General features: G+C 35.2%; 1 protein-coding gene across 3 annotated transcripts in view; it reads left to right on the top strand.

Annotated features, from left to right (window-relative positions):
* The window catches only part of LOC129762698 (uncharacterized), a 363,476-nt gene that overhangs the window by 236,475 nt on the left and 112,453 nt on the right, over positions 1–14,548 (top strand). For all 3 annotated transcript variants that reach the window (XM_055761201.1, XM_055761200.1, XM_055761199.1), the window contains one exon: positions 3,873–4,123. In XM_055761201.1, the coding sequence (XP_055617176.1) occupies positions 3,873–4,123 (251 nt within the window). The remainder of the gene's footprint in view (positions 1–3,872; positions 4,124–14,548) is intronic.

Raw genomic sequence — 14,548 nt, 5'->3', positions numbered from 1 at the left:
ACGACAACTGCGCGAGTACTTCGCAGAACGCGCCAACCAAAACGCGCTATACCGGGCTGTCTGCGCCGCCGACAGAGGATACAGCGCTCTGCACTTGGCGCAAGCGGAGTACCAACTCAACTGCAATCTGCAGACAGTGGAGGAGAAGATTGTAGCTTGGAAGCAGAAGGCAGTACATGGTGCCCACCCCCATCAACTGGACCGGCCACGCGTCGACAAGGCCGCATCTAATCTGCTAACGCGTGGTGAACTCTCTTCAGTAGTAGAAGCCGACATGATAGCCATCCAGGACAGGATAATGCCGACGAGAAACTGCAGGCGGTACGTCTGGCATCAAGACGTTGATGACATTTGCCGGATGTGCCATCAACCAGGTGAAAACATAGAGCACATTATGGGAGGCTGTCCCGTTTTGGCCAACGCAGCCTACACCGAGCGCCACAACAACGTGGCCCGTATTGTTCATCGACAACTGGCGCTCCAATGTGCTCTACTGGAAGACAACGTACCAAACTACCGGTACCTGCCTGCACCTGTCCTGGAAAATGACCGTTTCAAGCTGTACTGGGATCGCACTGTTCTGACCGACCTCTCGATCCACCACAACCGCCCAGATATAATGGTTTACGACAAGAGCGACCGCAAAGTCACCATCATCGATGTCGCTATTCCACTGAACCAGAATCTGGAGGAGACCCACGGTCGCAAAATCTGCAAGTACCGACCATTGGCCGTGGAGCTCAAGGAACTGTGGGGGCTAAGGGAGGTCCCAAGAATTGTTCCAGTCGTTCTCTCTGGAACTGGAATTGTCCCGAAGACACTTCTGGAAGCGCTAAAGGTGTTGAACATGGAGAAGGAATTGGCCGGCATCCAAAAGTCGGTCATCCTTAGCACCTGCGCGATTGTCCGACAATTTCTCGGCCAGGACTGAAACAGCACGAGCATGCAGATACGTGCATTCCGCAGAGCCTAGTCCCCCTTTGGCATTCAGAAGCCCGGGGGCAGGTGAAAATTCTGGCTAGGTTCGCCTAGTTAAGAAGTGAGATAAGTCTGCCAAAAAAAGAAATTTAGAAAATTTATTTATGTCTCTGAGTTTTCAGTTTAGAGTTTTCTGAGTTCTGAGTTCTGAGTTTGAATTTTTTTTAGTTTAAAGCCCCGAGTTCTGAGTTCCACTCAAAACTCAGAAGTCAGAGCCCAGAACCCAGAACTCAAGAAAAAACAATTTTAAAAATGATTTGTCAAAACAGAAACTCAGAGAAAAACTAAAAATCAAAGAAAATCAGTCAATCAAGGAAAATCAGAGAAATTTCAGTTCAGATTTCTGAGTTCCGAGTTCTCAGTTTAGAGTCTGAGTTCTGAGTTTAGAGTTTAGAGTTTTTTGAGTTTATGATTCTGAATACTGGGTTCTGAGATCTGAGATCTGAGCTCTCAGTGAAAAGTGTTTTCTTTTTTTTTATATATATATATATATATATATATTTTATTCTACAATTTTGTTTTCTGATTTTCTGATGTTGTCTGACTTCTGTTTTTTTTTTTTGATTCTCTGATTGTTTTGGATTTTCTGATTTCCCCTGGATTACTAATGCTCTTTGATTTTCTGTTCTCTCAAGTTGTTCCGTTTTAGTTATTTTCTGATTTCCTCTGTCATATTTGTAATCTGTTCTCATCTCTGAGGTCTGAATTATGAGTTTTCTGAGTTCTGAGTTCTGAGTATAGAGTTTCTTAGTTCTGAGATCTGAGTTCTCAGTGTTTTGAGTTTGTTAGTTTAAAGTCCCGAGTTCTGAGTTTCGCTCAAAACGCAGAATTCGGAGCCCAGAGCCAAGAACCCAAGGCTCATGAAAAAAAATTAAAAAAATCAGCGAAAAACTGAAAGTCGAATAAAATCTGTAGATCAAGGAAAATCAGAGAATTCTGAGTTCTGCGTTCTATGTTTGGAGTTCTAATTTCTGAGGTCTGAGTTCCGAGCTTTAAGCTTAAAATTTTCTGAGTTCTGAGTTTAAAATTTAGAGTTTTTTGAGTTTAAAAATATGAGTTCTGTTTTCAAAGATTTGAGTTCTAAGTTCTGAGATCTGAGTTCTCAAAGTTTCGAGTTTTTTTAGTTTAAGGTCCCGAGTTCTGAGTTCCACTCAAAATTCAGAATTCGAATCCAAGCGTCATAAATTTCAGATTAGTTTCGCCACTCCACAATTCCACAATTTCCACAGTGCCAAAAAATTGGAAGCATGACGCGTGGATCACCGACTCATTCTTCCGAAAAACCAGCCCAAACGTCACACCATTTTCCCGTGAACAGGATGGGGAGGGGCTGGAGGATACACGCGATGGGTAAAAATCGACCCAGAGAAGCATTGTGGGGCCACGGGATGTGCTCTGCGGTCGTGATGATAAGTTCTCGTTTTTGGTTTTCCACAGTCTGACAGTTCGAAGATACGGCGATGTGCGCCTTGCACACACACAATCCGTCGGCAGTTGGTTTCATTGTTTGCTTGAAGGAGGGGCAGGAGGGGGATGAAGGATAGAAGGATCCGAGGAAAGCATTCCGCTGACAGTTCGTATTTCGTGATTTGTCAGCTTTCCGAAAGGACTGCGGAAAAAAACAGAAGGTATGACGTCGGTGAAAGCCGAAGTAGTTATGCTGCGGCTCATAGGGCGTGGGCGGGGAATTGCCTTCTCAACTCATGAAAGGAGGTACAGAGAGAGAGAGAGTAAGTTATGATTTCAAATTCAGCCATTTTCCACCGAACTTATTCGTTCGCACATAAATACCACCCAATTGTGGAGTGGTTCGGGACAACTTTATGAAGTAATTAAAAGTTGGGTTAATTTTTCAATTCCTCACCCCCGGGCTCCGGGTCAAATGGGAATCGATTGAGGAAGCTTCGATTGGAGTTCGCATGAGTTCGCGTGAAAAATGAGCACGGTTGCGATAATGTTTTGCTGGCTATATATTGCTGAGTTTATTAATTACTCCGCTCCGTAGATTCTGAGTCTATAATCATAATTTGAATTTATATCCTTTTTAAAACGGGTTAAAGTTAAACATGTTTACTGTCAGCAGATTTGCGCACTACTTCAGAGAGCAGAAGAAGAATCGATCCCTCAAGTGCCCCTTAAAGAACAGACCATAAAACGATGGTTAAAATGTCTGCACTTTATGATTGATTTTCAAACCGGATGTCTGGAAGCATTCACTTTCCTCCCCAAAAGGGAAAAAAATAACGAGAGACGCTCAATTCTCTGATGTCGGTTCGAAAGCTTTCGATTCAGAATCTAAAATCACACAAAGAAACATTTTATTATGGAGATCAACCGGAAATGGTTCATCCTCCGTTACGCAGAGATGGAAAGACTGTCAACAGCAGCAACTATTCCAGCGTCCAAACGTCGAACATCATCGACATGAAAATGGCGTGACGAGAAGTTAAACATTGTAGCCATCGAACGCGTCAGATGGGCAGCAGCTTCGCGACCATCAGCTTGAAGGATCTTGCTCCTGCCAGCCCGGAACGGAAGTTTGTTTAAGTATGACAACCATTTCCATCAAACCAAAAAGGCTATCAATGAAAAGACCATCGTCGCGCGCTGGAGAAAAAGACCGACCCTGGAACCACCGGTGGGAATCGCACGCGTTGACGCCGTAATATCCGAGGCGATAAAGTTTCATGATGCCCCATTCATTCCGATTGTTAAATCGTTTCGGCATCTGATATCGTTTTATTTGTCTTCCCGCCCCGATCAAAGCTCCGCACAGAACTTCCAGCAAATTAACCATTCGGCACAAACAACATATTCATCCTTTCGCCACCCTCTCTGAACAGTAGATTAATTTCATCACCCACCCCTTCTCTACTTTTTGCATCTGCTTTCAGACACCCCATCGATAACGAAGGTACGCCCGCTGATTTCGCCCACCGGGCTGCAGATCACTCCCCGCGGCAAGGTGATTTTCAGCATCGTCTCCGTCAGCCAGCCGCTGGTTGAGGGAAGCGGCGGAGGGGGAGGAGCGCCGCCGTCTGCATCGCCGCCCACGCCATACTTCAGCACCAAGAGCTTCCTTTCGCCGGAGTATGTAAACTCGCTGGGGAAGAAAATCAACTTCTCCGAATCGGACATTGAGAAGGTAAGTGAGAGTTGTGGGTCCCCCGGGGAGGGTTGTTTTTTGGGATGCTCGTGAAGCGCTCGAAGTGGATCAGAGAAAGTTAGAAGATGCGGACAGCGGCTGTATTAAAGTATGAAAGGTTTTGTGTTTCAAGTTTGAACATTATTCATAATTTTTCAAACAGATACATATCTGATTTCCAATTCTTCGGAAAGAGGCCATTTGTTTCGAGATGCTTCCAGCGCGAAAAACATTCATACAGTCGACTGCCATTCAGCTTTCAAGTTATTTGCATGAGTGCATGATTCGGATACTATTATGATGTTTTACACGTCTTTTGGAAGCAATCTTTCACATTTCCCGCCACCCATTTCGTCTCATTTTTGCAAGTATTTTTGCTCTGAAGCAACTTCTCGAAGATAACAAACTTCTGCAACCGCTCTTCGAGCTTGTTTTGCGGAGTGGCTATCAATGGAAAAGTCAGTTTTGCGAATATAAAGAAGCCGTTGGACGAATACGATGAATTTGGCATCAAAATGATATTTTTATTTGCTAATTTATTCATATTTTTCCATCCTTGAATGCTTCATTTTGTCGATTCTTTAATTTTTAATTTCTAGATTGTTTTAATGTAATTTTTCAGTTTTTCTATTTATAGATTTTTATATTTTCGTTTTTTTATGTTTCGATTTTTGTTTTTTTCCTAATTTATGTTTGTTTCAGTTTTTTAGTATTTTCTTAATCTTTCGATTTTTTTCATTTTAGATTTTTCAATTTTTATTTTTTTTTTTAATATAGGAGTTTAAAAATGAGGAACTTTAGAATTTGTAGCTTTTTTCGTTCTATTGACTCAGTTTTATTCATTTTTTAAATTTTAAAATCCCTCAAATTTTAAGACGTTTTGAGTTTTTGGTTGCTCTCTAATTTCTTAACTTCTCGACATTTCAATTTTTGTTTTTGTTTCGAATGATTTTTCAATTTTCTGATTTGTGGATTTTTTTTCCTAAGCTTGCGTTTTTAGAATTCTGGAGTACTCGTTTTTTTATATTTTTTTTGTATATTTTGTTTTTTTTTAATTAATTTTTTTTCAGTTTTTCGATATTTTTCAATTTTAGATTTTCAATTTTTTCTATTTTTTAATATAGGAGTTTGAAAATGTATATTTTTCAAATTTTTTGAATTTTCGTTTTGTTTTAGTTCTATTGATTCAGTTTTACTGATTTTTCAATTTTCAAGTCCTCAAAATTTTTACATTTTTTGAGTTTTGAGATGCCCTCAAATTTCTTAACTCTTCGATATTTTGATTTTTGATTTCCTTTTTTTCAAACGATTTTTCGTTATTCCTGTTAGTGGATGTTTGTGTTGTAAGAGTTCTGGAGTTCTTGATTTTCTATTTTTATACTTCGATTTTTAGTTTTTCAGAATTTATTCTTTGATTTTTCAATTTGTCAACATACTTTTTTTAATTTTTAAATGTTTCAGTTTTTATTTTTTTCCGATTCATTGATTATTTTGTTGCGTAATATAATAACATTTTTGGGTGTTGGGGTTTTGAATGTATTTTTTTTTTTCAAATGATTAGATTTAGTTTTTTCTTGTTGCGAAAATTAAATTAAATTAAAAAATCCCAAAAAAAATTAACATTTTTGAGAATTTTGAAATCGTTATATTCAACTAAATAAATAAATAAAAGGATTTAAAATGGAAAAAATCCTTCAGACATAAAAAATTTAAAACTCAGCAAATTCAAAAATTGAAGAGAAAGCTGAACAAGTCTCATCCCTGAATATAAAAATTTTAACAATTCACATCCCAAAATTTAGTATTGCAATTTTCATTTTTCATTTTTCCTATTTTAAATTTTTTTATTTTTTTATTTTGGGATGTGATTTGCTCTGTTTTTCCATCAATTTTTTTATTTACTAAATTTTAATTTTTTTTTGTGTCTGAAGGTTTTCTTTTAAAATTAAAACCTGTTTCTCATATTTAGTTTATTAAAAATAAAAGAAGAATTAAATTTTTGATTCATCCTCTCAATGTCAGAAAACACCTTTCTCACACGAAAAAAATATTTTCTTCCAGAATTTCTCAGAACCATATTTGATGAAAAAATCCTGCTACGCATATGTTCGAATTCGAGTTGACAGAGTTATAGAACTTTTTTTGTTTCGAACTCTGTTGCCTCAAACTGGCTCTACACTCAAAAGTACGCTGCGTAAACCAATTCTGTTGCCTTCATTTGAAAGATGGGAAAGTTTAGTATAGGATATAGTGGTGGAACATCTAATTTAGTGGATTTTGATGACTGTTTTGGAAGTGAAAATTTTAAAGTTAGTAATTTTTAATGCGTGATTATTAATTTTATCCCAAAAATTCATCATCATCAAGAAAAAACAATCAAATTTGAATTCTCAAACCACTCTACAATTTGTTCTTCGACACCCAACTGCTATCTTTCTTAATTTCACTGCAATCTCGACATAAACAATTCCTGGTGAAAATTCACGCAGAATCTTCGAAAATCACGATTTTTAACCCACTGTATAAAAGTCACTTAAATCCCACCTTAACGTTCAGTTTACATTTTTTCTTGAAATAAGTCATATTTGAAATGTAAAAAACAATTCTCCAAACTGTATAGAATCGAGTCCAACATTGTATATAATCGAATCACATATAATCGAGTCTGTATATAATCGAGTCCGACCTGTACAGCTATTTAACTTTCTAGTTTTTGTTTCAATTTAATAGTTCTTAATTTTTTGACTTTTTTTTAAATTTTTTTCAGTGTAGTTTTGTTTTTTGGTTTTTGGCTTTGATTAGGAAGTTTGTTTTTGATTTAAGTTTTTTATTGTTGTATTTTTAGTCGTTTTATTTTCAATTTGATTCTCTGATTTTTCGATTTAAAAAAATTGAAATGCTTCGAATTTCTGGATTTTTATGTTATGAGATTTATAAAATGAATAAATGTTTGGATTTTTGAATGTTTCTATTTTTTCATTTTTTGATTTTAAATTTTTCGAATTTCTGGATTTTAATGTTATGAGTTTAGAAAAAAAAACAATTCTTGTTTTAGATTTTTAAATTTTAATTTTTGCACTCTTTTATTTCAACATTTCTTGATTGTTCGATGTTTTAATTTGTCAGCTTTTTATATTTTGAATTTTTAGTCGTTTTATCTCCTTTTTGATTCTCTGATTTTCTGGTTTTAAAAATTTGAAATGCTTCGAATTTCTGGATTTTTATGTCATGAGACTTGAAAAATGACTGGATTTTTTTTTCTTTTTCTTTTTTTTTTTATTCTTTAATTTATTTTTTTTAGAACATTTGCTTTTAAGATTTGTAAGTTTTCTAATTTTTTTATTTTTTTATCTGATTTTTTCACTCTTTTATTTTACCATTTATCGATTGTTCGATGTTTCAATTTGTCAGCTTTTTATAATTTCGGAATTTTTAATTTTTTTTATGTATGATTTCGTTTTTTTCTGATATTTATTCAATCTGTTACTTACCATTTTTGAAATTTCGATTCGATTTTCCAATATTTTCATTTTTAAGTTTTCAGAATTTTTTATTTCAAATTTTGGGTTTCCATATTTTTCTATTAAATTTTTCATGCATTCTCAGATTCTTCGATATTTTCAATTCTGGGTTGTTTTGGGTCTCAGATTTTTCAATTCTCCCATTAACGAATGTTTGTATTTTAGAAATTTTAGTTTTCTACATTTCTATATTCAACAATTTTATGTTTCCTTCAATTTTTCGTTTTTTCTCGATTTTTCATATTTGTTCTCTATTTTTCAATTTGTTTTGTTTTTTTTTTGTTTCGGTAAAATTCCGTTTTAGCGATGCATAATAATTCTAGACTTATTCTATAAATAGAATATATTTTAATTTTTGTTGCTGCTCAAAATCGCAAAAAAAATCAAAAATCAAAACACCAAAAAATTAAAACTCAAAAACAAAACAACAATCGTAAAATAAAAGAAAAATTAAAGATCCAAAAAATTAAAACTCGAAAAATAAAAAAATTAAAAAAATCAAAAAAATTGAAGAACACAAAAACCGAAAACTTGTAAAATAAAAAAAAATCACAAAATTGAAAAATCAAAAAACAATGTGAAATCAAAAAATAAAAATCGTAGAAATAAAAAAAAATTAAATCGTTAAATTTCAATTTGACTAAAATGAACTCATATGATAAAAAAATTGGAAAATGAATAAAAAATTGCAAAATCTATAAATCTCAAAATTGAAAAATGAATAAAAAATTGCAAAATCTATAAATCTCAAAATTGAAAAATGAATAAAAAATTGCAAAATCTATAAATCTCAAAATTGAAAAATTGAAAAATCTTTCCTAAAAAACAAAAATCGAAATATCAAATATTACAAGCAAACAATATTAAAATAGTAGAATATCAAAATATCAAAATATCTATATATCACACACTTATTATGCATCAGTGGATGAATTAATATTCTGTTTACTGTTGTTTTTTTAATTATTGGGTTTTTACATTTTGTTCTTTGAATCGCTCTGTTTCAAAATTATATTCGTTTGTTTATCTCGGATTTTGAAAAAAGAATCACATAATGCTCACTGTTTTTTTTCGTGATGATTCGTTTATGTTTGCCTTTGATTCTAGTATTATAATAATTTCGCCTTTTTAGTTAAATTCTACGATTCGGCTTGTTTCATGTTCGTCTGTGAATCACTTTCTCTGTCTATTGATTTATTTTACTTAATCTTTTCACGCTCGGAATATTGTGTTAAATAAAACTTTTCATTACTTTTTACATTTTCAATTTACATTTACATTTCTAATTACGCTTTAGAATGAGTCTTTAATCCCAATTGATTAATACTTGTTCTATATTTGTCGTCTACTAAATTTTAGTGCTGTTTTTGCTATGTTATTATTTTCTTTTCGCTTAATTCGTTTTCAACATCCGACAAATTTTATTTTCTCGATTCATTGCAACTATTCAAAAGTCCTAATTTAATTTTTGCTTTTGACTTTCAATCACATTTTACTTTGATATTGGTTTCTTATTCCGCTTTCTATTCATTTTCAAAAACTATTTCGCCACTGTCCTGTTTTGACGTTTGCTTAGATTTGCTTCTTTCTTGGTGTATTTAAGATTTGCAGCTACCTCAGTTTATGTTTATGTTTGTTTGTCTGATCCAGCAATACTCGAACTCAAACTCTCTACTTTTGTTACAACTTTCATTCTCCTACTTTGAAAAAAAAAACTGATTCTATAACTTGTTCTGTCTGTTTTTCAGATCATGTGACTTGTACAATTCTGATATTGTGATTCTGATTCCATCACAGTACTTACTTCCTCAGAACTTGCTTTTTTAATTAACATCCGATACTTTTTTCATGATTTGAATTATGTTTGTGGTTTTATATCAATGTTATAATATTTTAAAATATTACTTTTAATAATTTATCTGTTTCATTTTGTGCGCTTACTATTTTTTGTTTCTATTTGTTATTTCAACATTTTCCTGGATCTTGATTTAATGTTTATTTTGTTTTCCGTTTTATTTTCTATTATTTATTCTTATAATTTGTTTGTTTTGATTTTTCTTCGTCTCGAACATATCATAGTTCTTTTGTAATTTTTGATTTGATTTTTTTTTTCTCAATATTATTTCCGATCAATTCAAATTTTACTGTTCATGTCTCCCATTTAAATCCTCAAATTTTTTTTATTGTTTTTAATTAACAAATTAATTACTTATTGATTCTTATATACAAACGATCTCTATGATTGTTTTCGCTCGGACGTCTTTAATTCGTTTATCTGTTAGCTTCCGTATTTTCTCGTTTGCCAGAATTTATACTGCATTTTTTCTGATTGTGTGATTCGAAACACCAATTCTGCTTTGGTCGCAATTTTTCCCTTCTACTCTTGTCGCTAAGTCCTCCAAGAAATAGTATTCGTACCAGTTTATTATTGATTCTTTGCTATTTTCCTCCCGCGATGTGAATTAGGACTTGGTATTAACAAATTTAACAAAAAAAAATGTTTTTATAGCGAGCAGAGACACTGATTTTAAAAATCTCTCAGTTTCTTTTTTTGATAGTTTATCCGTATTTGACTCTGCAAATAAAATTAGCTCAGGTATCTGATTCTATGGAATGTTTTTATTCAAAACTAGCTGACCCGGCAAACTTCGTCCCGGCCAAAATTTGTTTTTTGTTATCAATACCTTCAAACATTCACGTTTTCTTATTATGAGCAAGTTCATGGGTCCAATCGCAGAGCTGTTCATTGATTGATTTTCTAAACGACCCCATTGTATTTACCTTTTACTATAAAATTCCTAGTATTTCCAACAAAACTCATCATTATAATATCAGATTATTTTCAGACACAATTCTCGTTCAAGATTGTTCAACCACTCGCAAATAACATGTTTCTCCGTTACATGGAATAAATGTTTGATACAAAAAATATGATAGAATAAAGACAGTCCTAAATCGGACAATTCCTTCCTCGAGTTCTGCTCCTATCAACACATTCGGTGATACTTTTTTATTGGTATAGATAGAAGAAGATATAGGAGTGCGTTTCATCGTGCGTAGAACATATGGAAATTTAACTTTCCGAATTTTCCCTTTTTTCCTTCAGAGTTTTCCGAAAATTTTCAATTGCCATGTTTGGTTGGAATATTTTTGGTTGAAATATGTGTAGCATTTTTTATGGGACCCCCTCTCCATTCCAGAGGAGGGAGAGGTGTCATACCGTCATAGAATCATTTCTCAAAAACCCTCACATCCCAAATAGCGACCCTCCGACCCTCCGTTATTTTTTTTGGTCTACTTCTGCTTGTTTATTCAGAATTCATATCTTGCTAGGATTATTGTAGAGGTTCGTTTTGGTCTGTAATTTATGTATTTTTGATCATGATCTCTATTTTATCGCATATTTTCTAGATTCTTTATTTTTTTGGTTATTTGGTCTTCTACTTTCAAATTTTTAGAACTTTTGTTTTTGAGATGTATTAGTTATTTTCAGATTTCTAATTTTCGATTTCTTCTGTCTTTTTTTTTATAAATTTCTCTTTTATTTTTACATTTCTTGATTGTTTGATGTTTTTTATATATTATGTATTTTATGATATCGATTTTTTTCTGGTATATTTTTTTACCATTTGTTAAATTTTGGATTCTTTGGTTTTTAATTAAGGTTTTTTGGTTTTTGATCTGGATTCGATTTTCCAACTTTTTTTAATTTTTAATGCATTCCCGGATTCTTTGATATATTTTATTGCGGGTTTTTTAACGTTTGTGAAATTTAAGATTTTTTTGGTTTTTGAATTTAAAGTTTTTTTTAATTTTACATTTGAATTCGAATTTCAATTTTTTAACTTAAATTATTGAAAAGTTTTTTAATTTCAATGTTTGAAAAATTTTTAGAATTTCAAATTTTTTTTATTTTTGATTTTTTTTATGCATTCTCCGATTCTTTGATATTTTTAATGCTGTTTTTTTCGTTTTTTTTTCTTTTTACGGATTTGTTTTTTGTCGAAATTTTAGATTTCTTCATTTCTACATTCAATTTTTTAAAAATTCTTTAATTTTTTTCGTTTTTTCGAATTTATTTTTATAAGTTTATTTTCCGATTCGTTTTTTTTAATTTTATTTATTTTATTTTATGATATCGATTTTTTCTGGTTTTTTTTTCTATTTCTTAAATTTTGGATTCTTTTGTTTTTAAATTTAAGGTTTTTTGATTTTCGATTTGGATTCAATTTTCCAATTTTTTAATTTTAATTTTTTTTTATTTCAAGTTTCTAAAACTTGAAATAAAAAAAAATATATTTGCTTATATTTGTTTTTTAATATTTTATGCATTCTCCGATTCTTTGATATATTTTAATACTGGGTTTTATACAGTTTGTGAAATTTTGGATTTTTCGGTTTTTGAATTTAATGTTTTTTTTTTAATATTCAATTTGGATTCTATTTTTCTTTTTTTTTAATTTCAATGTTTGAAAAGTTTTTTGATTTCAAATTTTTAGAGTTTCAGATATTTTTTAAATTTTCCAGATTTCTTCATTTCTACATTCAATCTTTTTTCCAAATTCTTAAATTTTTGGTTTTTTCAATTTATTTTTCTGCGTTTTTTTTTTTATTTTCCGATTTGTATTTTTTTTATTTTTTTATTTTGGCAGACTTATCTCACTTCTTAACTAGGCGAACCTAGCCAGAATTTTCACCTGCCCCCGGGCTTCTGAATGCCAAAGGGGGACTAGGCTCTGCGGAATGCACGTATCTGCATGCTCGTGCTGTTTCAGTCCTGGCCGAGAAATTGTCGGACAATCGCGCAGGTGCTAAGGATGACCGACTTTTGGATGCCGGCCAATTCCTTCTCCATGTTCAACACCTTTAGCGCTTCCAGAAGTGTCTTCAGGATAATTCCAGTTCCAGAGAGAACGACTGGAACAATTCTTGGGACCTCCCTTAGCCCCCACAGTTCCTTGAGCTCCACGGCCAATGGTCGGTACTTGCAGATTTTGCGACCGTGGGTCTCCTTCAGATTCTGATTCAGTGGAATAGCGACATCGATGATGGTGACTTTGCGGTCGCTCTTGTCGTAAACCATTATATCTGGGCGGTTGTGGTGGATCGAGAGGTCGGTCAGAACAGTGCGATCCCAGTACAGCTTGAAACGGTCATTTTCCAGGACAGGTGCAGGCAGGTACCGGTAGTTTGGTACGTTGTCTTCCAGTAGAGCACATTGGAGCGCCAGTTGTCGATGAACAATACGGGCCACGTTGTTGTGGCGCTCGGTGTAGGCTGCGTTGGCCAAAACGGGACAGCCTCCCATAATGTGCTCTATGTTTTCACCTGGTTGATGGCACATCCGGCAAATGTCATCAACGTCTTGATGCCAGACGTACCGCCTGCAGTTTCTCGTCGGCATTATCCTGTCCTGGATGGCTATCATGTCGGCTTCTACTACTGAAGAGAGTTCACCACGCGTTAGCCACAGATTAGATGCGGCCTTGTCGACGTGTGGCCGATCCAGTTGATGGGGGTGGGCACCATGCACTGCTTTCTGCTTCCAAGCTGCAATCTTCTCCTCCACTGTCTGCAGATTGCAGTTGAGTTGGTACTCCGCTTGCGCCAAGTGCAGAGCGCTGTATCCTCTGTCAGCGGCGCAGACAGCCCGGTATAGCGCGTTTTGGTTGGCGCGTTCTGCGAAGTACTCGCGCAGTTGTCGTACCTGGGCAACACACAGTGCAGAAATGTCGACTATTCCAAGTCCCCCTTCTTTGCGTGGCAGTGAAACTCTCTCCAGTGCCGATTGAGGATGGTGAATTCCGGCCTCTTTAAATGCTTTCCTCATCCTCCTCTCAAGGTCCTCTAGGTCAGTTTTGCTCCATTTGACTACACCAAAACTGAAGGTCAGCAGGGGAACCGCGAATGTGTTGATCGCGCGTACCTTGTTCCCCGCGTTGAGGAAAGTCCTCAGGACACAGTTCACTCGACTCAAGAACTTGTCTCGCAGCTCCGTCTTGATGTCGGAGTGGCGAATCCCGGTGAGCTGTCGGAATCCAAGATATTTATAGGATTCGCCACGAACCATGTCTCTTATGAACTCGCCGTCATAGACCTCGTAACCTCCGGATTCGGTAAGCTGCCCTTTCAGCATATGGACACAGCGGCACTTGTCAAGGCCGAACTCCATGCAGATGTCCCTGCTTATGTCTTCGACAACCCGGATAGCTACACCTAGACGCTGACGTGAATCTGCGTAGACCTTGAGATCATCCATGTAGAAGGTATGGGTCACTTCTTCGTGGGCGCCGTCGCCATACCTTATTTTATAGCCATGACCGTTTTTATTGAGCGTCCTACTGAGGGGGTTCAGTGCCAGACAAAACCAAAGCGGGCTGAAAGAGTCGCCTTGGAATATCCCCCTCTTTATCTGCAGCGTTCTAGACTGCAACACATTTTCCCCATCACTGAGGTGCAGAGACGTACTCCACTGCCTCATCGCATGCTGCAGGAACCTAACGACGACGGGATCAATTTTGTAGAGCTCCAATACCCAGACGAGAAACGAGTGAGGTATGGAGTCATAAGCCTTCCTGTAATCGATGTAGGCCATACTTAGGTTCCGCTGGTTATATACCGCCTGGCCGACTATGGTTGCGTCGATGATGGCCTGGTCTTTGCAGCCATGCGTATTTTTCCTGCATCCTTTCTGCTCTTCTGCGATGATGTGATGCTGTTCGCAGTGAGCAGAAACTTTGGCGGTAATTATGCTGCTCAGTATTTTGTACAGACTCGATAGGCACGTTATCGGTCTGTACTTTGATGGGTTCAATGTGTTGCTGTCTTTCGGGAGGAGGAAGGTGACGCCACGGGTGGCGAATTCAGGAAGGTTGTGTGGGTCACGTAGCACCTTGTTGAAGCA

This window comes from Toxorhynchites rutilus, chromosome 1 (genome assembly GCF_029784135.1).
Source record: "Toxorhynchites rutilus septentrionalis strain SRP chromosome 1, ASM2978413v1, whole genome shotgun sequence".
NCBI lineage: Eukaryota > Metazoa > Arthropoda > Insecta > Diptera > Culicidae > Toxorhynchites > Toxorhynchites rutilus.
This window is presented reverse-complemented; position numbering and strand designations above follow the sequence as displayed.